General features: G+C 50.9%; 13 protein-coding genes across 13 annotated transcripts; 7 read left to right on the top strand and 6 right to left on the bottom strand.

The window, feature by feature from the left end:
- The first annotated feature begins 5 nt into the window (after positions 1 to 5).
- TERG_12290 (uncharacterized protein) lies at positions 6 to 777 on the top strand. The gene has a single exon (XM_047751268.1). The coding sequence runs from the start codon at positions 39 to 41 to the stop codon at positions 711 to 713; it is 675 nt and encodes a 224-aa protein (XP_047606601.1). The 5' UTR covers positions 6 to 38; the 3' UTR covers positions 714 to 777.
- A 312-nt stretch (positions 778 to 1,089) lies between these two features.
- On the bottom strand, positions 1,090 to 2,544 carry TERG_05463 (uncharacterized protein; the record flags this gene model as incomplete). The annotated part of the gene is made up of 2 exons (XM_003233540.2): positions 2,217 to 2,544; positions 1,090 to 2,148 (listed from the first exon to the last, which is right to left on the bottom strand). Exon 2 carries the CDS (start codon positions 2,146 to 2,148, stop codon positions 1,090 to 1,092), a length of 1,059 nt encoding a protein of 352 aa, XP_003233588.1. The 5' UTR covers positions 2,217 to 2,544.
- Positions 2,545 to 2,876: 332 nt separating this feature from the next.
- On the top strand, positions 2,877 to 4,438 carry TERG_05462 (CMGC/SRPK protein kinase; the record flags this gene model as incomplete). Its single annotated transcript, XM_003233539.2, has 4 exons — positions 2,877 to 3,013; positions 3,111 to 3,925; positions 3,991 to 4,099; positions 4,159 to 4,438. The coding sequence occupies 4 exons, from the start codon at positions 2,877 to 2,879 to the stop codon at positions 4,436 to 4,438; spliced, it is 1,341 nt and encodes a 446-aa protein (XP_003233587.2).
- Positions 4,439 to 5,706: 1,268 nt separating this feature from the next.
- Positions 5,707 to 6,783, bottom strand: TERG_05461 (uncharacterized protein; the record flags this gene model as incomplete). Its single annotated transcript, XM_003233538.1, has 1 exon — positions 5,707 to 6,783. One exon carries the CDS (start codon positions 6,781 to 6,783, stop codon positions 5,707 to 5,709), a length of 1,077 nt encoding a protein of 358 aa, XP_003233586.1.
- A 166-nt stretch (positions 6,784 to 6,949) lies between these two features.
- On the top strand, positions 6,950 to 10,240 carry TERG_05460 (uncharacterized protein). The gene is made up of 2 exons (XM_003233537.2): positions 6,950 to 7,058; positions 7,174 to 10,240. Exon 2 carries the CDS (start codon positions 7,246 to 7,248, stop codon positions 9,547 to 9,549), a length of 2,304 nt encoding a protein of 767 aa, XP_003233585.1. The 5' UTR covers positions 6,950 to 7,058; positions 7,174 to 7,245; the 3' UTR covers positions 9,550 to 10,240.
- Positions 10,241 to 11,015: 775 nt separating this feature from the next.
- On the bottom strand, positions 11,016 to 11,948 carry TERG_05459 (uncharacterized protein; the record flags this gene model as incomplete). Its single annotated transcript, XM_003233536.1, has 1 exon — positions 11,016 to 11,948. The coding sequence occupies one exon, from the start codon at positions 11,946 to 11,948 to the stop codon at positions 11,016 to 11,018; it is 933 nt and encodes a 310-aa protein (XP_003233584.1).
- A 622-nt stretch (positions 11,949 to 12,570) lies between these two features.
- TERG_05458 (uncharacterized protein) lies at positions 12,571 to 13,158 on the top strand (the record flags this gene model as incomplete). The annotated part of the gene is made up of 3 exons (XM_003233535.1): positions 12,571 to 12,685; positions 12,763 to 12,886; positions 12,963 to 13,158. The coding sequence occupies 3 exons, from the start codon at positions 12,571 to 12,573 to the stop codon at positions 13,156 to 13,158; spliced, it is 435 nt and encodes a 144-aa protein (XP_003233583.1).
- A 134-nt stretch (positions 13,159 to 13,292) lies between these two features.
- Positions 13,293 to 13,694, bottom strand: TERG_12289 (uncharacterized protein; the record flags this gene model as incomplete). The annotated part of the gene is made up of 1 exon (XM_047751267.1): positions 13,293 to 13,694. The coding sequence occupies one exon, from the start codon at positions 13,692 to 13,694 to the stop codon at positions 13,293 to 13,295; it is 402 nt and encodes a 133-aa protein (XP_047606600.1).
- Positions 13,695 to 13,850: 156 nt separating this feature from the next.
- TERG_12288 (uncharacterized protein) lies at positions 13,851 to 14,234 on the bottom strand (the record flags this gene model as incomplete). The annotated part of the gene is made up of 2 exons (XM_047751266.1): positions 13,851 to 13,949; positions 14,010 to 14,234. 2 exons carry the CDS (start codon positions 14,232 to 14,234, stop codon positions 13,851 to 13,853), a joined length of 324 nt encoding a protein of 107 aa, XP_047606599.1.
- A 1,122-nt stretch (positions 14,235 to 15,356) lies between these two features.
- Positions 15,357 to 15,963, top strand: TERG_05456 (uncharacterized protein; the record flags this gene model as incomplete). The annotated part of the gene is made up of 2 exons (XM_003233533.1): positions 15,357 to 15,544; positions 15,606 to 15,963. The coding sequence occupies 2 exons, from the start codon at positions 15,357 to 15,359 to the stop codon at positions 15,961 to 15,963; spliced, it is 546 nt and encodes a 181-aa protein (XP_003233581.1).
- A 1,428-nt stretch (positions 15,964 to 17,391) lies between these two features.
- Positions 17,392 to 20,205, top strand: TERG_05455 (uncharacterized protein; the record flags this gene model as incomplete). The annotated part of the gene is made up of 3 exons (XM_003233532.2): positions 17,392 to 17,626; positions 18,134 to 19,453; positions 19,518 to 20,205. The coding sequence occupies 3 exons, from the start codon at positions 17,392 to 17,394 to the stop codon at positions 19,547 to 19,549; spliced, it is 1,587 nt and encodes a 528-aa protein (XP_003233580.1). The 3' UTR covers positions 19,550 to 20,205.
- Positions 20,206 to 20,242: 37 nt separating this feature from the next.
- TERG_05454 (uncharacterized protein) lies at positions 20,243 to 22,140 on the top strand. The gene is made up of 2 exons (XM_047748439.1): positions 20,243 to 20,519; positions 20,585 to 22,140. Exons 1-2 carry the CDS (start codon positions 20,411 to 20,413, stop codon positions 21,565 to 21,567), a joined length of 1,092 nt encoding a protein of 363 aa, XP_047604421.1. The 5' UTR covers positions 20,243 to 20,410; the 3' UTR covers positions 21,568 to 22,140.
- Positions 22,141 to 22,189: 49 nt separating this feature from the next.
- On the bottom strand, positions 22,190 to 24,200 carry TERG_05453 (uncharacterized protein). The gene is made up of 2 exons (XM_047748438.1): positions 23,964 to 24,200; positions 22,190 to 23,905 (listed from the first exon to the last, which is right to left on the bottom strand). The coding sequence occupies exon 2, from the start codon at positions 23,091 to 23,093 to the stop codon at positions 22,470 to 22,472; it is 624 nt and encodes a 207-aa protein (XP_047604420.1). The 5' UTR covers positions 23,094 to 23,905; positions 23,964 to 24,200; the 3' UTR covers positions 22,190 to 22,469.
- Positions 24,201 to 24,716: the final 516 nt, after the last annotated feature.

The raw sequence follows: 24,716 nt of genomic DNA, 5'->3' as shown, positions 1-24,716 counted from the left end.
CCGTCGACGCTCCCCAGCTCGGCCGCAGGGAGAAGGACATGCGCTCCAAGTTCGCCGAGCAGGGCTCCAGCGTCCAGGCCTCCTCCAGCACCGCCGGCGCCGTCGACCGCTCCCAGGGCGCTGCCCGCGCCATCTCCTCCTTCATCGACCCCAGCCTGTCCTGGAAGGACCTGCCGTACTTCCGCTCCATCACCAAGATGCCCATTGCCCTCAAGGGGGTGCAGCGCGTAGACGACGTGCTGCGCGCCGTCGAGGCCGGCATCGATGCCGTCGTGCTCTCCAACCACGGCGGCCGGCAGCTCGAGTACGCTCCCTCCGCCATCGAGCTGCTGGCGGACGTCATGCCGGCCCTGCGTGCTCGCGGCTGGGACCGCAGGATCGAAGTCTACATCGACGGAGGCGTCAGGCGGGCCACGGACATCCTCAAGGCCGTGTGTCTGGGTGCAAAGGGCGTGGGGATTGGCAGGCCGTTCCTATACGCGATGAGTGCCTATGGCACCGAGGGCGTCGAGAAGGCCATGCAGCTGCTCAAGGACGAGATGGAGATGAACATGCGTCTGCTGGGTTGCACCAGTATCGACCAGCTGGGGCCCGACCTGCTTGATACCAGGGGGCTCTCCGTCCACACCGTCTCAGGCCCCATTGACAACCTTTCTCGCAGCGTTTATGACCCGATGAGCTTGCCTGCAGACAGGCCTGCTTCCAAGCTATAATACAATACCCATCTTCGTCTTCGTCTACGTCTCCGTCTGTCATGTTCTGTCTGCCATGTTCTGTCTGCCATGTTCTGTCTGCCATGTTCTGTCTGCCATGTTCTGTCTGCCATGTTCTGTCTGCCATGTTCTGTCTGCCATGTTCTGTCTGCCATGTTCTGTCTGCCATGTTCTGTCTGCCATGTTCTGTCTGCCATGTCTTGTTTGCGTGGTTCTCTTTTACTTCTATACCATATGTTCTTCTATACCATATGTTCTTCTATACCATATGTTCTTCTATACCATATGTTCTTCTATACCATATGTTCTTCTATACCAAATGTTCTTCTTGTCCTGTATATATATATAGGGGGGTCTAGGAATCAATTGTATAGATTTACAAGTCTACCACTATCGGTCCAGCCACAATTCTCTGGCCCCGGACGTCCATACACGCCGGGTTGACCATCCACCCTTCTCTGCCCAGCGGCCTCTCTCCTCCCCACACCCTCGTCCAGATGACGCTCACAAGGGACCCAAACACCACCCGCACCGCATCCCTCCACGCCCAGCACACGCTCACCAGGTCCCGCACTACCGACCACCGCCGAAACAGCCACCAGCTCCAGCCTCGCTCACCCCGGGCCCAGAGCATGCCCCCTTCTCGCCGCCGATGCAACATCATCTCCCACGCCCGCTGCGCATCGTCATAGTACGCTCGCTCCACGCCCCGGCCAGCATGCGTATGGCCAAACACATACAGCGCCGGCTTCACCCGCCACGCCGCCTCCAGCAAATGTGCACACCCAATGCTGTTCGGAAACAAGTCTCCATGGTGCAGCGGCGGGCTATGAGACACCAGTATATCCGTCTCTGCCGGCGGGGCCGTTGGCCACGGAAGCCCAACGTGGTACGGCGGGTACTGGAAGGCGTGTATAGTAACATGCGGCTCCAGCTGGGGAATCTGCGGTATCCCATGCACCGTAAGCGTCCGCGAGCCAAACTCCAGCGTAACAGACGAGTTCTGCAGATAGCATATCCCTTCCCAATCTATCCGCGTATCATCAACAGCGCTCTCATCTATCCCGTTGAGCTCGGCTATCCGTCCGCGCACCCCAGCGTCCAGCCACCCGTCATGGTTCCCGGCCACCACCACCTTGTACCGATGCGGGAGGCTCTTCAGCCAGTCCGCTGCCTCCTGGATCTGCTCCGGCGTGCCCAGGTCCGTCAGGTCTCCGGCGTGTATCAGCAGGTCGCCGTCCGGTATCTCGTCCACGGAGCGGTGCTGGGAGTGCGTGTCCGACAGACAGACCACTCTGACGGCCCGCTGGGTGGGTGAGCGAGTGTACGGCGGCGCCCGTAGCGCAGACAGCAGTCCGTAGACCGGTCGTAGAACGCATATCAGGGGCGAGGCCAGCAGCTGCGTCCCGGCTGACGGAGCGTCCCACGGCGGCATCTTCAGCAATAAGTCAATAACGTCGTGGCAACAGTAACAGCTATTCAGAGGGTATCTCGCGGTCTCACTCGCCAGGCTGTTCCATCCTAGCCGCCGTCGATGCTGTCTGAAACCGTCGAGTTGTCTGGTTTTATTCCTGGCCGGCGCTTAGAGAGAGAGAGAGAGAAAAGTTCGATGTTGTTGCTTTTGCCTTTTTCGGCTCTTCCGCCAACTTTTTCTTCACCTCCAGATCTACAACTTCACAACAACAACCACAACAACCACAACAGCTACAACGACAACGACAACGCCATAAAAGCCAGCACTGGCGCCGTCCAGACCGCAGATTCACCCTCTTCCTCGCCTGCTTCTGGTGCAAAGCGTCACTTGTCCGCCGGCTCAGCGTGATCTGCGCCTCCACCAGCCTCTCTGCCGCGAGAACCAGCCCTCTTAACCCCCACCCCCCTCGAAGAAACGCATCTCCCGCCGCCTCCAGGGCCTGCTCGTCTGCCATCCACGGTGCCAGCTTCATCTCGTCTGCTTCCTGATGCCCCAGCTCCCCGGCCTGCGTGTAGAATTGGCCTGCTCGAAGCGCCTGTAACGGTCGTCCCGCCTCGCCGCCTCTGCAGCCACCACTCTATTCTACTGTCAACTGCCTCCTCCACCACCACCACCATTGGGCATTCGCCTGGGCACTTCGGCTCCCCCTTGCCTCCACACGCCATACACTGAACCACTGGCGCCCGACGATGAATGGCGGCGATTTGAAAAAGGCTGCTGCCGCTGCTGCTAACGGTACTGCGGGCAAGAAACGCAGGAAGGCCTCTGATCTCAAGCCCATCATCACCAACGAGGAGTCTGATCCAGCTACCATGTCCAGCACCCAGTCTGTTTACACCCTCCTCCCTCTCTTTTGCCCTGTTTGTTTGAATGATAGCCAAAAGACAAAAAGACGTGCCGCCCGCCTGCTAACTCCTACATAGACAGAAACTTTCATATAGTTCGCCCCTGTCGCGAGCTTCGTCGTCCTCGTCAGAGGAAGAAGTCGACGCTGCAGACGAGGAAGACTCCGAGGACTACTGCAAGGGGGGCTACCACCCTGTCTCCGTCGGCGAGTCCTACAACAACGGCCGGTACATCGTGGTCCGCAAGCTCGGCTGGGGCCATTTCTCGACCGTCTGGCTGTCCCGCGATACCACCACGGGCAAACACGTCGCCCTCAAAGTCGTGCGCTCTGCCGCCCACTACACCGAGACCGCCATAGACGAAATCAAGCTTCTCAACCGCATAAACAGCGCCAACCCTGACCATCCGGGCCGCAGACATGTCGTCAGCCTGCTCGACTCGTTCGAGCACCGTGGGCCCAACGGAGTGCATGTCTGCATGGTCTTCGAGGTCTTGGGCGAGAACCTGCTCGGCCTCATCAAGCGCTGGAACCACAGAGGCATCCCCATGCCCCTCGTCAAGCAGATCACAAAGCAGGTCCTCCTCGGCCTAGATTACTTGCACCGCGAGTGCGGTATCATCCATACCGATCTCAAACCTGAAAACGTCCTCATCGAGGTTGGAGACGTCGAGCAGATCGTCAAGTCTTGCGTCAAGGATGAAGAGAAGAAGGCCGATACCAGAGACGATAACAGAAATGGCAGACGGAGACGGAGAACTCTCATCACAGGCAGCCAGCCGCTCCCCAGCCCGCTCAGCGCCAGCTTCAGCGGCGGGGACCCTTTCCGCAATGTGACTCCCTCCATGCAGAGCTCCCATAGCAGCCTCAACCAGGTCCTTGCTGAATCTCCTCGTAAGATATTTCTTCCCTATTTTTGTTATCTTAGTATATCTTGACGTATCGGCTAACCTCTACAGTCTCTGCTACTCCTACCACTCCCTCCAAGCAATCCATGAAAGATAAACTAGGAATAAAGGATTCGGACGCAGCTGCCGACGAAAAACAGAAACAAAGAGAAAAAACTACGTAAGTCATCATTTTCACTTCGTGTTCTATCTACACACATTGTATACTAACTTCAGCAGCGACCTGCTTGAACGCGAAGTCTCAGGCATCTCCCTCAACAAAGATACAGACCAGTCCATGGCCGGCGACCAGTACACCATCGATATTATCTCCGTTAAGATAGCCGATCTGGGTAACGCCTGCTGGGTTGGACACCACTTCACAAACGATATTCAGACCCGCCAATACCGCTCGCCAGAAGTCATCCTCGGAGGCAAATGGGGAGCCAGCACTGATATCTGGAGCATGGCTGCAATGGTAAGCGACCCGCATAGCTCTCACCTGATCCTCAGTCACTAATCTCTTTCTCTCTCTTTTTTTTCTCCAGTCATTCGAACTTATCACCGGAGACTACCTGTTCGACCCCCAGACCGGCACCAAATATGGTAAAGACGACGACCATATTGCTCAGATCATTGAACTTCTAGGTCCTTTCCCCAAATCTCTCTGTCTATCCGGCAAATGGAGTCAAGAAATCTTCAACCGGAAGGGAGAGCTCCGCAATATTCACAGACTACGCCACTGGGCACTACCTGACGTCCTGAGAGAGAAGTATCACTTTTCCGAGGAAGAGAGCAAGGCTGTGTCCGACTTTTTGATCCCCATGCTCGAACTCATACCTGAACGGAGGGCAAATGCAGGCGGGATGGCTAACCATAAGTATCTCAACGGCACCAAAGGAATGGATCACATCTCCCTTAACATTCCCGTGGGAAGTCGAGGAGAAGGCATCGAAGGTTGGGCATCAGAGGTCAAGAGGAGATGAACTAGCTCCCCCCTCCTCTATCCCTCCTTTGATCAAATGGTACCATCGAAAATATCGTTAACGGCGTTCAATCCTGGTGTCCCCCTCCTCTGCTCTCGGCCGCAATGTGGTCGTCTCGTCCCTCTTTTTTATCTGTCTCCTGCACTCTCATTGGCTTTTCATCATCCATCCCCCTCGGCACCTCTAACGCCCCTGAATTGCCGGATGAGACGAAGTGAGATGCTGGCGATGACTCGGGATGAGAAAAGAAGCAAAAGAATGAAACTAACCTACATGATTTTATTGGATCATCGTGGCTGAATAGATAAGAGTTGTTCATGCTAGTGCTTTGTCATGCTTTACCGTCCTGCTGCTACGCTGCTGAAAGGGGGTGTTGTTGGTCTCGTTTTATACTTATCATGCTATCTATAATCTTAAGGAGGGCAATATAACTGTCTGATGCAACTGACGGGCTGCCAAGGGTGTCGTGTGTACACTGAAGCTGGAGCTGGAGCCGGGGTCGGGAGCTCAGGAGGCGAGCTGATGGTGGAATCGGGGATATAGGTCATCTCACGCTCACTTGACCTACAGACAAAAACAAAAACAGCACATTCTTTCCTTTGAAAATAGGCGAAGAACGTATGATTGGACGAATTTCATTTCATACATATATGGTGGTTTATTGTCCTTCTGTTTCAAATTCTCTTGTATCGGTTCGTTCGTCCATATTTATTTTGTCCAGAGAGTAAATAAGACCTTCCGCCGTCCAGTCCGGGAAAAAAAAATAAATAAAATAAAATCCAGCTTCCGTGAACAGTAAATATCACTCGTCCATCTGCCAGGCATATTCCATAGTTTCCATCCTGCCCCGACGGTTCCGTGCCTCAAACCATCTATGTTCAAACCCATTACTCCTGTCCACTCCATCCCATCTGAAACCTGGCCGGATCCCATATCGGTTCGGCGGTGATGGACCCTTATATACCTTTTTCCCTCCCCCAGCAGTGCCACTGCCAACACCAGCAGCGGTACCACTCTTGGGTTCAGATAAGAACGCCGCTGCAGGATCATTCCATCTTTGTCTAGCCTTCAGCTCAGCATTTAGATCCTCATCCTCCGCCGTTCGCGCAAGCGGTATAAACTTCGCTTCCTCCAGTGCTTGACGGCGAGCTTCCTTCTCCTGCCTCTGCACATCACCCGTCAGGGCCTCCTTTGCCGCCCGCTCAGCAGCAGCAGCCTCCTCCGCTGCCTTGCGTGCCTCCGCCCTCTTCATAGCAACGTTGATTATCCGTCCGGACGCATCTCGATAAATTGTTTCCGACTCCAGTCCAACTTCCTGTTTCCCCTTCTTTTTTCTCTCCTTCCGTAGCTTCTCGGCTTCCTGCGCCTGCTCTCGTTCCTGAGCTGCTACCATCGCCGCAGTATCAGCTGCGGTCTGCAACCCGGCTCTCATGCCTGACTCCATTCGAGGCGTGGAGTCGTTTTCCTCGGCCACCATGGGCCTATCATCATCAGCTTCCATCTGAGCTGCCCGCTCAGCAGCTGCAGAAGCTAGAATCGCGTCTGCTGCAACCTGCTCGTCGTTTGTAGGGGGTTGTGGTCCAGACACGCTCCGCCATTGTGAAGACTTGCTTTTCCGGAACTCGCTGCTTGTTCCTGCCTGTGCTGCATATGGTATTTCATCGTCCTCATCTGAGTCGTATCTGCCCGGCCGTCTGGATCGTGAGGTCTTGCTCGAGCTAGAGAGTAGCGGAGGGTCGTCGTCTGCGATTATCAGCCCGCCGGCGCCGGTATCCTCGGCCACAGCATGCTTGTTCTTCTTGCGTTTCTTCTTCGGCCGCTCCGACGATAGCGTGTCTGCTGTCAGGTAGTTTTTCGCTAGGTAGTCGGCCAGAGACATGGCGTATGTATGTGATGTGAAGCTGAGCTTGTGATGGAATCACATTCGACGTTCAGGATATTTTCATGGAGAGCCCGCATGGTTGCTTAGTAAGCGGACCGGTTCTAAAAGACCGGCGGAAATAGAGAAAAAGACAACAAACGCTGCATCAAGTCCAGGAGAGTCACGATGCTGTCTCTCTGGCGAATAAACGTACGAAGGCAGTGGATATTTCTGGTGGGTTATGTGCCTGACTACCCCTATCCGCAAGGGCTGGATATAGGTACTATTATATAGTAAGCTGGAGCTCCGCTCGTGTTAGAATAATTCTTTCACCGTTCCGAAAAACCCCCAGACGGCCCTATGGTACCTATCTAGGTAGTCTGGGACGCCGGGCTAATAATTATCCAGCATTTAGGAGACTGAGATTCGCGACGCGCCGACGAATTCATTTCATTATTTCTATTATACCAGTTCCCGAACATGTCGCCCTCCAGATCTGAGATAATAAGGAGCCACCCGATCGGGGGCCGGCTAGAGGAATACCACGAGTTATATAACATATGCCATTATCAAAACGAAATCGATCCTTTGCTTCAGAGAGAAGCCGATGATGGTACCAAGAATAAGTTACTGGATTTTCTGATGGCAGTGCAAGCTTTACCTGCTTGCCGCATATTGTCTTCTTCTCGGGGAAGCGGAACCCTTTTCGGTGATATTTCGAGGATTACTTCTACTATCGATTCAGGCCAGGCTCAATTTGACCGCCTCCTTCCCCTGTTGAAAGCAGTCCACAACAAAGAGCCCGATGAAATCATATGGGATAAGGTCTACGAGGCCGTCACTGAACCAACTCCTGCCCCCCGTCCGTTGTGCTCTTTCCAGACGCCCTTGATTCGAAATACAGGCAGCGTCGCCAACTCGAGCGAGCTGCGATCCAACATGGACACCGTGCTAAGGGAGGAGCTAGACATGTATGTTGATATACCGAAGTTCTACGACACCTTCTTTGGATATATCCAGACGATCGCGCAGGCAGTCTTTGAGAGCTGCAAGGAGGGAGAGGAACCGCTATTCCGCGAGGGAACTGGCTGGACCGGATGGCCCGAGGGTGCAAAGGAGGCGTCTGTGTTTGCCTGGCTGTCGGGGGCCATCGACAAGATGATACAATTCTACGAGGAGCATGCGCCCGGCGAGGCGATTCGAAGGCGGCCTCTGGCGCAGCCTCACAAGCCACTAAAGGGCTCTACGGCTAAGCGGACGCTGGACATCGGCTTCATGGATGGTACTGAACCCCTCGAGGACGGCAAGTATGGGTGGTCACAGATCCTCGTCCCCGGAGAGCTGAAGAACAACCCGGAGTACGAAACCCAGTCCAGGCAGGACATGGGCAGATATGCGAGGGAAGTGCTTGCCGCGCAGGACTCCCGCCGCTTCGTGCTAGGCTTCACGCTCTGCGGGTCGCTCATGAGGCTGTGGCTCTTTGACCGTCTGGGAGGGATCGCGTCGGAGAAGTTCGACATCCACGAGGAGGGCCTTCGATTCGTCTCGGTCATGCTCGGGTATCTGCTGATGAGCGAGGAGCAGCTTGGATTCGATCCGACGATCGTCACCAACGCCGATGGCTCGCGGTACTTTAAAATCGAACGGAACGGCGAGGAAGAGCGTCTTATTATCGATGAAGTAATAGGGCGCGCACGTTGCGTTGCCGGACGAGCCACAACCTGCTGGAAGGTACATCGCGATGGAGACGAATCCCGAACCCCCCTGGTGATCAAGGGCTCATGGCAGTACCCCGAGCGCGACGACGAAGGGGAGCTGCTACGTGAGGCCACGGAGAAGGGGGTGGTCAACGTCGCAAGATACTTCTACCATGCGACGGTCCAGGTGGAGGGTCGAGACTACGACATCCGCGACGGGGTGAGGAGGGGGCTAGACATCACAGCGGCAAGCAACTACAACCACGCTGGCTCCAGGCCTCCGCTGAGCAGAAGCGGGTCTCGCAAGGGGAAAAGCCGCCGGGCCGCCAGTCGGAAACGCTCCTCTACGTGTGTCGAGCCGTCGCTGCCGCCCAGCAAACGCCAGCAGTCCCAGCCTCCGTCCACCCCCAATCGTGTCCATCGTCGTGTCGTCGTTCGGGACTACGGCCAGCCAATCTACAAGGCGAGCTCGAGGGTTGCCTTGCTGGCGGCGCTGGAAGGGTGCATCGAAGGATACGAGTCCCTTCATCGGCAGGCTGGCATGCTCCAGAGAGACATCTCCCCCAACAACCTCATGATCAACGAAGACGAGGAGAGCGCGTCCTGGAAGGCGTTCATCATCGATCTGGACCTTGCCATCAAAGAAGACCGGGAAGATGCTTCGGGGGCGCGAGGCAAGACCGGCACGCGGGCGTTTATGGCGATCGGAGTTCTTCTGGACGAACAGCATTCCTTCATGCACGACCTTGAGTCATTCTTTTGGGTCTTGTTCTGGATATGCATCCATTATGAGGGCCCCGATAAAGCAAATGTTGTCGAGGAATTTGAAGACTGGAACTATATGAATACTGAAACACTTGCTGGCGTAAAGAAAGGAGCTATTGCTGATGAGGGCGATTTTCTCAAGTCCACGGCGGAACACTTTACGGAGTACTACCAGCCACTGGTGCCTTGGGTCAACCGGCTGCGGCGAGTCGTATTTCCCAACGGCGGAAGGTGGAAAACGCCTAATAAAGATCTGTATTCTGCCGTGAGGGAAATCCTTCGAAACGCCCAGGAGGACCCTAATGTTATTGGGTTGAACTGAGTTCTTATTTCACCCGAGGCGTTGGAGTTTATCGAGTTCCCATACGAGCCTGAGGAATGTTTTGGGTTCCGTATAGCTTAGATGGCGGCCTGGTTGTCTTGTAAAGATTTGCGTATTTTCTGGGAGCGATATTAGATATATGTACGTCAAGTGCTATTTGTGCGGTTGGCGTTTCTCGAGCCGGTCAAGCCGCACCTTGTATTTTGTGTTCCAAAGATGCCTGAGAAACGGTCAAGCAGGCTTTGTGTATCATTCCTCCCATTGTTGCCCTCGATTACTGCTATGTTAGCGTGTAGCGGGGATGTCTTGTATACGCATAGTGGCTTCCGGCACTATCTATTCGAGTTGTTGCTGTATCGGGAGTAAATATGCTTCCACATCTATTCAGCTCTGGTCAAACCCTGCGATTAACTGTGGGGAGGGGGGGTTCGACCACTGGGTTGATGTAACGATACCCGCGTCTATCGCAGTGATGATAGATGATACGAGGTCATCGATACTTCCCTTATTATCAAGTTCCGAGGAATCATAGGCCAAGAGGAGATATCTCTCGATGGTTTTGCGGAGTAACTCCACGTTCGTGTTTGCCTATATACGTTTTCTATTTGGAATTGCAGGTTGCCACCTCCAGTCGATGGCCACGGCGATAGAGAGGTAGTCAGAGTTATTAGTATTAACTAGTAATTAATTATATAAGTGGGTTACCCGACGGGTAGAATCCGGCGAGTCGAGTCGAGTCTTTAAATTTCAAAGAATCGACTCGAATCGACTCGTAACAAGTCTAAAATATTTTAATATACTATTTGAATTATTTGAAATATAATAGTCTTCACTTATGCTCCAACAATAATCAATTTAATAATATAGCTATATCGAACCAGGCTCAATTTGAACATATTTTACACATATATATTCGTTCTTATCATTGATTTAACCAATCATATTCGCTGCTGCTGCTTCCGTTTTGACACCTAGCTATAGTTTGCTACGAGGCATTCTCAGGTAAAAGAAAGGGGCACTTCAGGTAAAAGGAAGTTCTGATATAGCATTATAACAGTTAAATCGAGCTAACTTATAAGAGGATGCATAGTCAAAACGAAAACATCTAGATATCCATTGGGTTAAAAAAAAGGATCAAAGGATTATAGCCGAATAGGATAGGGGGTTTGGCTATTACAACCAGGCAGATAACCATTGCCAGAATCCCCCGCAATAGGTAAAATGTGAAGGGGCTCGGATGAGCCGAAAAGAGAAGTAAAAGGTAGCCCCTTGCTCAAGCTAGCCTTTGCTGATTACCGGCTGCAGATTCCGGCCCGTCAGGTTACGAGGGAAGGATAGGCCAGATCATTTCGGTGCCAGGCAGGCTTTCATACCGGTAGGCGTGACTAAGGGCTGGTATCCCTGACAGTCGGCTGGCTAATTTCCAAGTGCTGGGAAATCCGGAAGAAGGGAAATGCATATGCCAGTTACTTGCCGTTCTGGCCTACCTGCATGTTCCAGGCAATGCTGGGATCAACCGGCAGGTCCGGGTCGTCTGATTCACCAATGATTTCTGGGGGGATAGTTACCGGTATTTGCAATCGGCGAGCAACCTCTTGGATAACCTTGATGCGATGGTCGAGCGTAGCTGCGCCGCCAGCAAGTTCGGAGAGATCATCAGCAGAGACGGATTCGTCTACCAGGGACGAGATTGAGGGCGACAGCAGCTCCAAGTTTGCTCGCGAAAAGTGATAGTTGACAATTGCATTTGTCACCAGCTCTGATCTCACTGACATTGCTGTTTCAACCTGGTTCATTTGAGACCGCATCCCTTCCAGCTGAGACTCAGAACGCTTCAAGCTTGCTTTCAACCGATCGATTTCATATTCAAGCTCGACCACGCGCTCGCTTTCTTTTGAGTCGTGCAGGAGAACCACTTTGCATGGCCGGTCGGGCTTGCTGGGGCTCCTATTTCCTGCTACTTTAAAGTCATCATCTTCATCAAAAGTGGCCTGGGCTGGCATCGACTTCATTGGCCTTCCACAGCTTTGGTGGGTGAGATGATGGCGCTGTGCTGGGCGGACCTGGTTTCCGATGCTCCATGACAAGCGGTTCTTCTTGAGCTTCCCGTCTGTATTAAAGTCCGCTGGCCAGTATAGTCCAAGTAGCTCCTTTGCTATGTTCCCCTTGGATCCCCATTGGGATAGGGCCATTGCCTGAGCATTACATAGCAGACGGTAAAATGGCGGCAAGTTAGTAGATGAGAGATTCTCCTCTGGTATCACATGCTGGAATGGTGGGAAGTAGTCAAAGTCGAGTGTTGCGATGCCATCCATCCACTCTTCTCCTTGACGGTTAGTGACGACATTTGGTAGGGGAAACCTCGGCAACTTGGATGCTCGCAGTCGCCTTTCTGACATATCCGAGTCCTTGATTCTGTTATAGATTCTGGTATAGAGAAATATCGGACAGCAGCTGGTAGATATTCAAGGCCGTTGAAGGATCCCGGTCACTTTGATTGAGAGAATCTGATAGAAAAGCTCCCTAAAAGAAATGCTATCGTATTGCATATATTGAAAGAAAGAGATTGAAATAAGTATTTATCTAGCTTTACTAGATAGGTAGATGGGAAGAGAACTGATAACTTGGTGAAGTTATTACAGTGTTTGCTGGTAGTTATTTAGGTGCTAGGCCAGAGCTTTTATGGCTCAGTGAATGCATATCGAGCAGCTCCAAGATGATAGCGGTCACAAGAAGAGGAAAAGTTGAAAAAAGGAATAGAAGAAGGAGGAGAAAAAGGATGATATCATGCCAGAGAATGATCATGTTTGATGGTCTTCCTTATGTTGAAGGTAGAAAAGAAGCCAAAGTGAGACGAAATAACTAGTTAAACCGAGTTTGACTCAAACTCGTATTTTCGGCCTCAGCAATATGTTCAGCTAACTTGACAAGTTCAGGCATCTCTCACCCTGCTTGATTGATATTTCTCGTTCTGTATGATACCTTCATTAGTTCCAGCCGTCGAGTCATCATTGGGGCTCCATGGCTCGTACAGACGAAGCAGAGTGGTGGTTTAACGCAGTGTACGAAGCCATCCAGCAGATTCCCTATGGCAAAGTGACATCCTACGGCCATATAGCTCGTCTGCTAGGACACCGTGAGTTCATAAATGAGTGATAGCTCATAGCCATTGCGATCTCTACCTTAATGTGTCTAACATATACGGTCGTACAGCTCAACGGTCTCGACAGGTTGGAATCTGCCTCAAGCATCTCCCGTCAAGCCCAGACGAGTATTATAACAACGACAACGTACCCTGGCAGCGAGTTATCAATTCAAAAGGGATGATATCCCACCGGTATGACGCCTTTGGACTCCGCATGTGAAATAGACAATGAGTGCGCAATTTAGATTAACATGGTTTGCGCCAACAGCGGGCCGGGTTCGGCAGCGAGACAGGCAGAAGCTCTAGAGCAAGAAGGGGTCATTGTACGCTCTGATGGCATGAATGAGTTCTACGTCGACATGGCGCAGTTCGGGTGGTTCCCAGATCGGCTGCCCAATGAAGAAGATGAGGGAGAGCTGGATGCTAGTATTGTTGGAGATGACGCTGCTGGAGGAGCGGGTTAATTTTAATTTAAGAATATGCAGAGCTAATTATATCGTGCCTATCGGCTATTTTCTCACTACCCCATGCAATTGTTGCACCTCGTTGGCTGGCGAACTGACCAGCTGCGCCGTGTTTACCCCCTCAGTACGGATAGTCAGTTGGAAGCAGGCGGAAGCAGAGGTGACTCCCGTAGCTCCCCGCATCGTTCGATGTTTAGATCATGCTTCAATACCATGCACGACAAGACGTAAGATGCGCAACCTTGGGAGGGGAAGGAAGAGTGGTGAGTTCTCGGTGTAGCCTGGTGCTTGAACAGGAGAAGCTGATTCGCGATGTTTTGCGTTTTAGTACCCGGGTGCTGAGCGAATATGACAGGGCCAAAGACATAGTCAAACCGCCGGAGTCGATCCAGAACAACTGATCCCCCACAAATGGGCCTGCATAGTGCAGCCATGATCAAATGATAAGCATGCAGAGCAAGTTGTAGCTGGACAAGGGCGTTCTGAGATGACTCTTCGTGAGCGAGGCTGCCGACTATAGATCGGTAGCTAGGCATCCATCCCCACAAGGTAACCGGGTCCTCATGCAGGATGGGGGCGGCACAGCCAATAAAACTCGTTTTTTCTTTTTTTTTTTTTTTTGGTCCTGGGATGGTTGGGAGTCATCCGCAAGCTTCCACCAGCTACTTCCCCTGTCTTGCTCTTCCCTTTCGTCAACCTCCTCCACTCTCAGGAATTTTTGTAGCAGTCATTGCTTTGGATCTAGCCATCGACTTGATCATTCTCGCAAATGTAAAGACGTCCAAAGAGTTCTATTTCCATACGTTCGTTTGCCTTTGGCCCTTCCCTAATCCCTCGCATCATGTCCGTACCTGGGGGAAATCGAAATCCAACGAAACCTCGCCTGCACTACTCATATTGGAGAAGACAGATTGCTCATAGTTCCACTGGAAGAGCGCGTCACTAACACGGCTGGGGCCACTGGGCCTAGGCAGGCGGGATGAAGTATGGTATTGTGATAACGGGCTGCATGCGCCCTGACGCTCTGAACGCAGTAATCGTCGGCGAGGTTCACAGCTATTGCGTAGCCATCCCATTCTTCGTGAATGTCTGGCCTTAGAAGAAGCCCATTGCCGGGAGAATCGATACCTCGGCCGTCCTAAATTGCATTCCCAAATCTAATCTGCGTAAAGGTTGAAGAGAGAAGAAAGATATGGGTGCAGCGAGATCCCAGTCATTCGGAAGCGTCTTTGTTCATTTGGCGTGAGATCATGCAGCCGCCATCACGCTCCCGTATACGCAACTTGTATTGCCCCTTGAGGTACCTGATAGTGACAAAGTGCGGACGAAACAACGTTCATTGCTTTGAGTTATTTCCTGCCCTGACGACTTGGGAGACGGTCTATGAGTTCCATGTTCAAGAAACCTGGTTATTCTGTTTAATGGGTGCGGTTATCCCGACTTTGATAGTATCAAACCTCTCTCTGCAGTAAACGCTATGGATAGCGAATTGATAAATTGTCAGTGTGTCGTGGTGTAAGCTGCGAAGAGGATGGGAGTTAAGGAAAACTCGATCCAAAAGTTTCGGACAGGCATATTTGAAGGCGAAGATAGAAGTGCAGATAGACGCGGGCAGATGAAGATGAGTACCTCGAAAGAAAAGTTGAAGAACGGTCGACGTGATGTCATCAAGTCTATCCAAAATATGTTTCGAAGTCTCTTATCGCAACTGGAAGATAAGATGAGATAAGCTGTATTGCTGTAACACAATACCAAAAATACACCCGAGGCAGCACCACGTGACGCTGTAACCGCCCGTGTCGTCATCGCCTTCGTTTCGCCGTTACCAGGGGCAGGGCCAGTTGCAGGCGGATGATTCACCTTGTGACTCAACCGGCGTTCGTGAGCTGAGCGAGACGAGGATATAAATGCAAGACTGTGACCCAGACGGAGTGCTAGCCAGCCGGCAGTTGACCTGACACCCTCTCTCTGGCATCTTAACCACCCAGACTTACCTTCTCTTGCCCTGGAAAGCTGTCCATCTTAACCTGACCCTTTGTTGAACACACCTTGCGCTGACGGTGGAAGCCGGCTATCGACCGAGCCTCACGTCAACGACTTTTGCCTACAGGCCAGAGGCTAGAAGCCTACCATCGGCTCTTGGTGTTCCTTCGACTCTTTTCCCTTCTCCTACCGTAGTCACCACCTTAGCCCAAAATATGACTCGAAATTCCCACGTTGGCAACCGTAGCAAAGAGACTCGGAAGGCTACCGCAACTCCCAAGACCGGTGTCAAATCGAAGAATACCAACACTTCGGAGTTTGTGCCAAATACTCGCCCCATGAGGGGGCAGAAGGAGGTCCGGATTTGCCGCCCGCGACCAAAACTTCTGCTTGAATATTCGGGGTATGTTTTGCAGGTCCGCTCTCAGGTCATGCCACAGCTAACGGAGATCCGGCTCTTTCAGTGCTGCGGGGTCCAACTCCAAGGTACCTGTCAAGGTATCGATCCAGCATGCAATCAACCAAGCCGTAAGGGAGTCCCGGGGAGCAGAGTCTTCATCTGATGAGGAAGAGCTCGATCCACCAGCTACTCCTGAAGGCCTAGACCCTTTATACTCCTTTGACGCCAACACAAGCCCTGCCCACGGAGGCCATGTGCTCAGCGCCGCTGTCGTGCAGGCAGTAGACAAATTCGAGACCAAGCAGACGGAGAAGCTTGCGCGAGAGTACGAATTCGTCGGCTTGGTCGATCCAGAGGACTTCGACGAGGGATATGGCGGCCACGAGGACGGATTCGAGCTCATCGAACCTGTCAACTATTAACTCTCCCACTCAGCGCCCCCTCTTCTGCTGCTGCTTCTTCCTCTTTGCCTTCCCCACTGTACATTGTTAGTAATGATATCCTGATATTCTGCCCGGCAATAATGATCTCTGGCCGATCCGATATATCGTTCTGTTTTTTGAAGACGTTTTATCTGTTTCCCTTGAGTTAATGACGACTGCTAAAGACGAACGGTTAAATCCTTTTGTCTTCTTTTTGTCTTTTGTGGTGTTTTCGTTGTTGTTCTTCATTCCCCCTCCTGGTCAAGCATCATGAGAGGAACTATTGGGGACGACGCAGGCGTTTCTTGATGACATGACTTGTACCAGTATACCCAGCATTGCATTTTGTCTGTTTCATCCTGACCCGAAGTCATTCATTTGATAGATAACAATCAACTATCACCCTTAGCCATTGGCTTTCGATGTTTGTTTGTGCTTCCTCGTCTTTGATTCTGCGCATCCCACCAGAAAAAAAATGCCTGAGAGAATGTGTGGGCTTATTAAGCGATGATGATCTCACGTGAATGAGTAGTGTATTATGTAAGCACTGTGAATGGCCGCAAGCACCAACTGCCAAAGTGAATGTCCATCTGGGCTTCCAATATATATATATATATTGTGCTTCTGCTCCCATAACCGGGCTCATGTTTTTCTTTCCTTACATCTCCTACACCTACTTCTCTGCCCTCTATGCCCTGGGTTACCCTTCTGTTGTTGAAAAGTAACTGGATATCAAAATGACAACTCTATCCTCGCTCGCCCTTTTGGTTGAATGGTCGGTATATTCTAGTGTTTGTCAAGACAACGCGTCGAAATCCTCTACAAGGACAAGGGTGATGCAACAGAACTGAAAAGCTGCCGCCCAATCCAGTTGACAAATTCGATATACAAGCTGTTTCCTTCGGTTATCACCAACATAATTGAAGCAAGGCAGGAGCTAGAGGAAGCCAGAAAATTCCTGCAGTCGGGACTATAGCATAATGTATAAGCTGCTAAGTAGACGATACTAGCCGGTATAGTAAATATAATAAAGTTATCTTTAATACCAATATCGATACTCAATATGCAGCCCCTAAATGTCGAGTATATGCATGCTGACTAATCAGTATAAATATTACCTAATAGCCGCCGGCGCTAAGCCTACAAGGGAACTTACAACCACCTGCGGACGCTGATTGGCCGCTGCGCGCCGCACCGCCCCCCGAGCGCCAGGAAAGCCAGGAAAGCCAGGAAGCCAGCGACGCAGCGACGAAGTTTGCGCTTCTCCCTCTCACGCAAACTCGCCCTTCCTGAGCGCTGAGCCCACCGACTAGCCATCCCCAAAAGCCGTCTCCCGTCTCTGACGCCCAGCCTGGCGTGTTGGGCGAGCCGCTTCCACTATCGATCCTTGTCCGACGCCGACCGACCGAACTCCCTTGTCCGCTGGCCATGCAGCCCGATGCGCAGAAGCGGCGCTCGCGGTCCGGTTGCACTGAGTGCCGCCAGCGGCATCGCAAGTGTGACGAGAAGAAGCCTGCATGCACAGGGTGCGAGCGCGCCGGCAAGCAATGCACCTATACCATGCGGCTCTCCTGGGGGGGCCGGCCCTTCTCCAAGTCCCGGTTTGGCGAGTGCATGAAGAGCGATCCCAGTCTGGTGCAGCTGCCGGTCGTCTCGTCTTCAGGTACGTACCTCACGTCGGACTCTTCGCATTATCGTCTGCCCACGGCCTCCTCCCGCCTGACCCTGCAACGACGGAGTGACTTGTTTTATATTACTCCCCGTTCTCGCTCTCGTCTGACCCTGGCATGCCCAGACGGAGCTTCTCCCGCAGGGCCACATGGCAGGGCTGAAGTTATTATTATTGCTTCGTTTTTAGCCGTGCCGCACCCCCCTTCCCCTTCCCCCCTAAAAGTTATATACACGATTTTATGAGGCTAAACTTTTCATCTCGTTTTCTCTATTCGCGAGTTCAGGTAGCACGGCATTTATTTATGGGTCAAAAGCAGGAGAGCGCTCGTCAAGCTCCGTGGATGCCGTGGTGGAACAGTCGCAGGGGCAGCAGGCGTTACAATGTATGGGGCCCCACTCTCATATCTCGCGGGCAGCAGCTGTTGCTCCGAGTAATCCTGGCTTATTATTAGGTCATTAATAACTGCTTCTCCTTGGTTACCTGACTCGTGACTTATAGTTGATATCAACGACGGGAAAGATTCTTCGCTGGCAACGCCGCCTCCCTCGTCAGCTTCAGACGACCCCATCGAATTCGAGAGCCGCCTGATCAGATATACTCCGCCCACGCCCGATGTTCAAGCCAACCCGTTCGAGCTGAGCTGGCTGCCGAAACAGCAGCAGAACCTCCTTGATCATTTCATATCATGCACCACATTGTCGATGTCATGTCATTCGCCAATTCAGGACATGTTCTGCCGGGTTCTCGTGCCCATGGCTACACAGACCCCTCATCTCATGAACGCCCTGCTGAGCCTTGCAGCCACTCACAGATTGACCCTGGGCATGGACCAAAGCATGTCAGAGCTCAGTCATCTCAAAGCCTCCAGCCTCCGTCAGCTGCAAGACGCTCTGGCCAGGCCCGGGGCTAGCTTGGACGAATCAGTAGTCGCAACTACCCTTACCCTGTGCCATTCTGACTTTGTCTCGGATGGCCGTAGCCCTGGTTCATGGCGGTCTCACCTGCAGGGCACAACGGCAATAATATCTTCCTATCTAGAGAAGTCAAAGGCTTCTCCAGACTCACTCACCAATACCATGTCTCTTCTGTGGCGATGGTATCTATCCATCGAAACCGTTGCTCTATTAACAGGCAATCTGGTTATGCCAAACGATTCCCGCGCCCTTCTTCAGATGCGAAAGTTGATAAGTGATGATAAAATCGACGATTTGGCTGGATTCTCGTCCTCATTAGGACCGATCTTCAAAAAAATCAACCGTCTTGCGATAGAGGCTGACCTGGCTCTCAAACAAGATGAAACACATTTCCCTGCGGACTCGGACCCAAAGAACCGCATTCCGCTCTCAGTACTCGATGAAAGCTACCAGCTCATCAATGAGATACATTCAAAGATGGGCCCTCAGGAACGGAGATTTAGGCCCACGGTCGATGCTTCGGTGCACAAAAATGACTTTGCCACTGTTGACGAAGCCTTTCACCACGTCGCCCTCGTTCAAATTTATCGCCGTATCCTCAATCTGACCTCGACAGATCCTTTGGTTCAGAGTTCGGTAAAACATATCATCAGTCGGATATGCAAGGTTCGGTTCCTGGGCGAACCTTGCCCTGGAATTGCCGTGCTACAACCTCTCTTTACAGCTGGCTGTGAAGCATCTGCAGGGCCAGACAGGGACAGCATCAATACCTTGCTTTTGAATTTTGAACATCGCTATGGCATGGGAAATGCAAGGAATTGCCGATCGTTTTTACAGGATTTATGGGCCATGAGAGACAAGAGTGATGATGTAGAAGGGAAGACTAGATGGGATAAGGTTATGGGTAAGTTTTGAGTCAAATGTCTCCTGTTGGTGCCTCTTGGTGCCTGGCTAACACTGTAGCTTAGTTGACAAGGGACTTGATATCCTACCTTACTGACGGCAACGGTTTCGAAAGCTGGTTTCTGACCTTTTTCCAAATGGTTTCATGATACCCTGTCCCTCGGTGGATTACGCTCGCGTTAAGAGTCCTGCTTCAGATGCCTCAACGATAACCCCCCCTCTCCGGGCCGCAGAAGCCCATGCAGATGATCTACATCCTTTGCACCGCGGAGTGATATAACAATATCGCATCCACTTTGAGACAAAGTGGAGAAGAAGAGGCCATTCAAGTTGGATGCCTCTGTAACTAATGGATACCCCCCGGGTTAATTAATTCCCTCCATCCGTACATATGTTTCAAGCTCTGTATAGCTTTATACCTATATACAGTCCTGCACATTTTGGCTAGAAATGTCGAGTTAATATCTTCAGGAGTTGGCATTCAGGGCGTTAGTATGCTTAATTTTTCCGGTGCATTTCTTACCGTATAGACTAGTGGATTGTATATATAGGGTTAATTCAGTCTTATTCAGTCTTATGCTTTATGTTTTACAATACAAAGCCCTCTCTCTGGTCTACATCTCTTCATCAGTCAATAATGAAAGTGATGTCATTGATTACATAATAAAGGAGGCTTAAAATTATTAAGCATATTAAGTCACATGACGCTACCTTGTTGATTAGTCAACGAAAGCTTTGGCCAACAACATCAACAAAAAACAGAAAATAAAAATAAAAAAAATAATAGAAATAAAAAGAAATAGCAAAAGAACAACCAGAAATCAAGAGAAACGAAAGCAAACAGAATAAAAGGATTGCAAACCTTTCGGACATCGCTGCTGACGATTGACCGCACCCAGCTCTGAACTGCGAATGTTGTGGACACCGGTCCTTAACATGCTAATCGCGAACCGTCATCATGCAGAACCGCTCCAACGAAGCTCCCATGGACTTTGAGTGGCAGACAAGAGCTCCAGGAGATGCCACTTCGCCATTCTACCAACTCGCCCTGAAGAACGAACACGCAAGTAAGTATGAACGCGGAGGCTGTGTCGTGCGAAGTAGGTAACCTTGCTCACTTGTTCCTCTCCAGATGCTCGTCGGACATTTGCGTCCCCCATAAAACCACAGACTCCAGCACCACCACGAGAGCAGTCGACACAGTCGAAGAACCTGACACAACCTTCATTCGCAAACGTCAATCTTACCCGCGGCTCATCTTTCACGACTCCACGGAAACTAGATGCGGACATCTCGTCAGGAGCGGAAAACCTGTCATCTCCCGAGCATGCAGATAACGACGAGACCCCTGAACAGCCGTCGAAAGCCACACGACGCAATTCCCTTTTCAATCTCTACGGTATATACGCTCCAGCTGCACCTAGCTCGGGTCGTGGAGAAGTACCGCGCTCAAACAAGTTCTCTAATTCCCTGGTGAAAAAGGTCCAGAAGAGGAGGAGACGAGACCGGGAGCTCAGACACATCCGCCATGCTAGTGAAGACAGCACTGATGACCGGCCGAGCAGTCGCGAATTGGACCGAAAGCCAGGAAAGGCACAACAGACCAACCAGATTGAAAACACAAGCCACATACCATACCTATCGCGCCTCTTTACGTTTCTCGAAACTCATCCGCATATCCCTCGAATACTGTCATACTACGCCCAATTCACATTTAACTTGATAATCGCATTTCTGATACTATATGTCATTGTTGCTTTCTTGCTTGCCATTAAACACGACGTTGAGATCGCTAGTGAAAGCCAGTCCGCAGATATTCTGGCGGAGATAGCCACATGCACGAAAAACTACGTCGAGAACCGCTGCGGTGATCCCGATGGGAGAAGATTACCTGCTCTGGAAACGGTCTGCGACAACTGGGAGAGATGCATGCATAGAGATCCTGCAAAGGTTGGTCGAGCAAGGGTATCTGCACAGACGCTGGCGGAGATATTCAACGGCTTTATTGAACCAATTAGTTTCAAAGCAATGGTACGAGTTGCCTCTACCCAACCTCTTTCGAAAAATAATGTTACAGTACTGACTGCGCACAGTTCTTTTTCATATCCTCCATAGCGGCCTGCGTCACTGTCTCCAACCTCACATTTTCATTCTTCCGCAACAAATCAAACAATCCACCTCATATGCCACCTGGCTATACGGGATATCCTCCGCCTCCACATATGCCCTCCCAACAGGCTCATGTCAGCAGCTATACATCAGGTCATTCAAGACCAGAAACAGATAACCCTTTTTTCAGTCATCCTGCCCACCGAAGTGTTTTCAGAGACAATCAGGGGCCGGAAGGCCGGCCTCTGAGACAGCTTGAACTCGGCCCACCATCCGGTTATGTGTCTCAGGATCATCTACGGACCCCTAGTCCGATAAAACAGAGGAAATTTATGTGATCCTCTGTCACTCAAATCCCGATTCTTTCCCTTACATTCCTTTCTTAATAAATGGCCAGACCCGATTCTTTAACTTAAACTAACCGATAGCGCTGGGCGCTTTGACAAGTTGGTATTTTGCCTCCTAACCTCCACTGCGACAGCGCACCGAAACTTACTCCCTTTGTCCTGTTTTACTATTCTTGTGTGTGATTGGCTGTTCTTGGCGTTGAACATTCAGAGTAGCGCAACGATTCATGAGATAAATAAAATATAAATAAAATATACAAAAATCAGATATAAAATCATAATATATATATTTGATCACTAATACGAGTACTTCTATATGCATCATATCGTAAGGGATAGAAGGATTATCGGGGGGATTAACCAACAATGATATCCTTAATCTTGGTCCAAACGGTCTTCTTGGAGACATCTTCTGTAATATCATCTCCGTACTCCCTTCTTCCACTCCATATATCCATCTCTTCTAGTTTAACGATCTTAGTCTGTTTAGCGAATTTCCAGGCAAGAACAAGAACAGCGAACACGGGAAGGAGGATGTAGTTGACAACGAAATCTTCAGCGCTAAATGGGTGGAGGAAAGCGGTGTATCCCTGGAAGAAAATCAAAAATATGTTTGCTGCGAGGGCAATATATGTTCCCCAAGGGTAGAACATAGCTTGGAATGGTAGCACAGAGGTATCTTCGCCTTGGATGGAGAGGGCCTGTCGGAAATGAATGTGGGTTACGGCTATGACAGCCCAAACGATGAATGTACACACTTGGAGAAAACTTGTCAGTAAATGCAGGATTAACTGGGGTTCTTTGTGGATTCGTACCTCCTGACAAAGTAATAAGTGCGGAATATAACTTTCCGGCACTGGAAGACAAGGAAAGGAAGGAAATGCAAGCAACCAGATTGGTAAACAGCAAAGCAACCCAGGGAACACCGGCTTTGTTTGTTCGACCTAGGATAGCCGGCGCCTTGCCGGATCGTCCCATGTACAGTATCGTGCGAGATGCAACATACAGGGAACTGTTACCAGCAGAGATCACAGATATAACGATCAAACCATTGATCAGATGAGCTGCTGGAAGAATACCGGCATCGGAGAGTGCAATGGTGAGAGGTGACTGCGCTGTCTTGGAGCCAGAGGACAGGAGGCGCTTGTCGTCATATGGTAGTAGGATACCAATGAAGAACATCATCCCTAACGTTATGTTAGCTTTGTAGACGATATAGGAGAGGCGTTATTGAAGGAGTACACACCGACGTAGAAGATCAAGATACGCCAAAAGACCTGGCGGATAGCGGTTGGAACGGCGGTTCGGGGGTTCGCCGATTCACCAGCAGTAATACCAACCCTAGACTGTGTAAGACGAGAGACTCAACCGGGCGATAAGGTTGGCGGTGTATCATACATTTCAGTCCCAGCATAGAGTGTGCCTGCGATCACAAATGTCTTTGCTACTCCGTTGATAGAATCGGCAAAAGCGCCAGGATTGCTCCAATACTTGAACCCGATTGTTTTGCCGCCAATACCACCGGCACTGATAACTGTTGCAAGGATAAAGAATACCGTGAGGGAGATGACTTTGATCCTATACACAAGTTATGATTAGCTACCATACAGAAAAAAAGGTCAAGGTTGTAAATACTTACAAGGCAAGCCAGAACTCAACCTCGCCATACGTTAGAACTCCAAGATTTGACAGCGTTAAGAAGATGACCCAAAACATAAGAATCCATGCCCATTGCGGTACAACATCTGTCCAGTAGCCCATAACAAGAGCTAATGCATTGTATTCGTTAGAAAGGACCTGAGAATCGTCAGTTATCATGAATATGAATCAAATATAAGGAAACGGGTAGTGGGGATGAACGGAAACTAACGGTAACCCATAAATACCAATAAGCCCAACCAAGACCAAAAGCCAGCGACGGATCAACAAAACGAGCTGAATATTCTGTAAACGATCCCGACACAGGGATAAGAGTAGCCATTTCGCCCAAAGATTGCCTTATATAGTAAGTATGAGTACCGGACTGTCTTTGTATATCACAGGGGAAGCACTTACATTACGAAGAAAACAAGGATTCCAACGAGTGTGAAGCTGATGAGAATGCCGGCAGGCCCAGCAACGTGTAGGGCATTTCCGGATCCAACAAGTAAACCAGGGCCAATGATGCCTGTTCCAAACATAACATTAACTAGTTGATCAGGCGTAGAAGAACAACCAAAGCAGAAAAGCAAGACGCACCTCCGATGGCAATCATCTGAAGATGCCTCGACTTCAGAGTGCGGTGCAACGGGGCATTCTGGGGAGTTTCCTCGGGCATTGCGCTTTCCAGCAGGACTGGATCACCCGGCGGCTTGCCATGCGCACTCGTGGGAATGATCGTATCCGCGCCATCAGTATGGCTTTCAGTAACAGCCATAATGGAGAGAGACCCTCGGCAATTCCGTCTTCCCTTTTCCTGCTTCGTTTCCGTCTTATGAACTGTTCCGTGTCGCCAGGTCGGTAATGCAGACGGGCGCCAGACAAGTATCCGGCAACACCAACCGAAGCTGCAGTTACTAACCAGCCTCCAGGTCTATAAGTGGAGTCTTAGACTTGGAATATATTCTTCCAGCGCGGATTGTCAAAAAGAAAAAAAAAAAAAAAAAAGCAGGGGGAAAGTAACAGGACAAACAAAGGCGAAGACGGCCCCCTCAGCAAGCCAGGAATCCGGGGGAAGTAAGCAGCATAAATAAGTCTCTGAGGAGAGCTTCGGCTACCCGACGGTTCAACTACCTCTCTACCTGGCGGGGAAGACACAAAGCGATGCGA

The sequence above is a fragment of the Trichophyton rubrum genome, assembly GCF_000151425.1.
Source record: "Trichophyton rubrum CBS 118892 genomic scaffold supercont2.6, whole genome shotgun sequence".
In the NCBI taxonomy this organism is placed as follows: Eukaryota; Fungi; Ascomycota; class Eurotiomycetes; order Onygenales; family Arthrodermataceae; genus Trichophyton; species Trichophyton rubrum.
Note: the sequence above shows the minus strand (reverse complement) of the source record. Positions and strands in the feature narration are given on the sequence as shown.

Bases quoted from the DNA above. Each gene is read 5' to 3' on its own strand.
- TERG_05460 (XM_003233537.2), top strand. From the start codon at position 7,246: ATGTCGCCCTCCAGATCTGAGATAATAAGGAGCCACCCGATCGGGGGC.
- TERG_05454 (XM_047748439.1), top strand. From the start codon at position 20,411: ATGCAGAACCGCTCCAACGAAGCTCCCATGGACTTTGAGTGGCAGACA. The intron at 20,520-20,584 runs GTAAGTATGAAC...GTTCCTCTCCAG, and splicing joins CCTGAAGAACGAACACGCAA to ATGCTCGTCGGACATTTGCG.
- TERG_12290 (XM_047751268.1), top strand. From the start codon at position 39: ATGCGCTCCAAGTTCGCCGAGCAGGGCTCCAGCGTCCAGGCCTCCTCC.
- TERG_05453 (XM_047748438.1), bottom strand. From the start codon at position 23,093: ATGATGTTCTTCATTGGTATCCTACTACCATATGACGACAAGCGCCTC.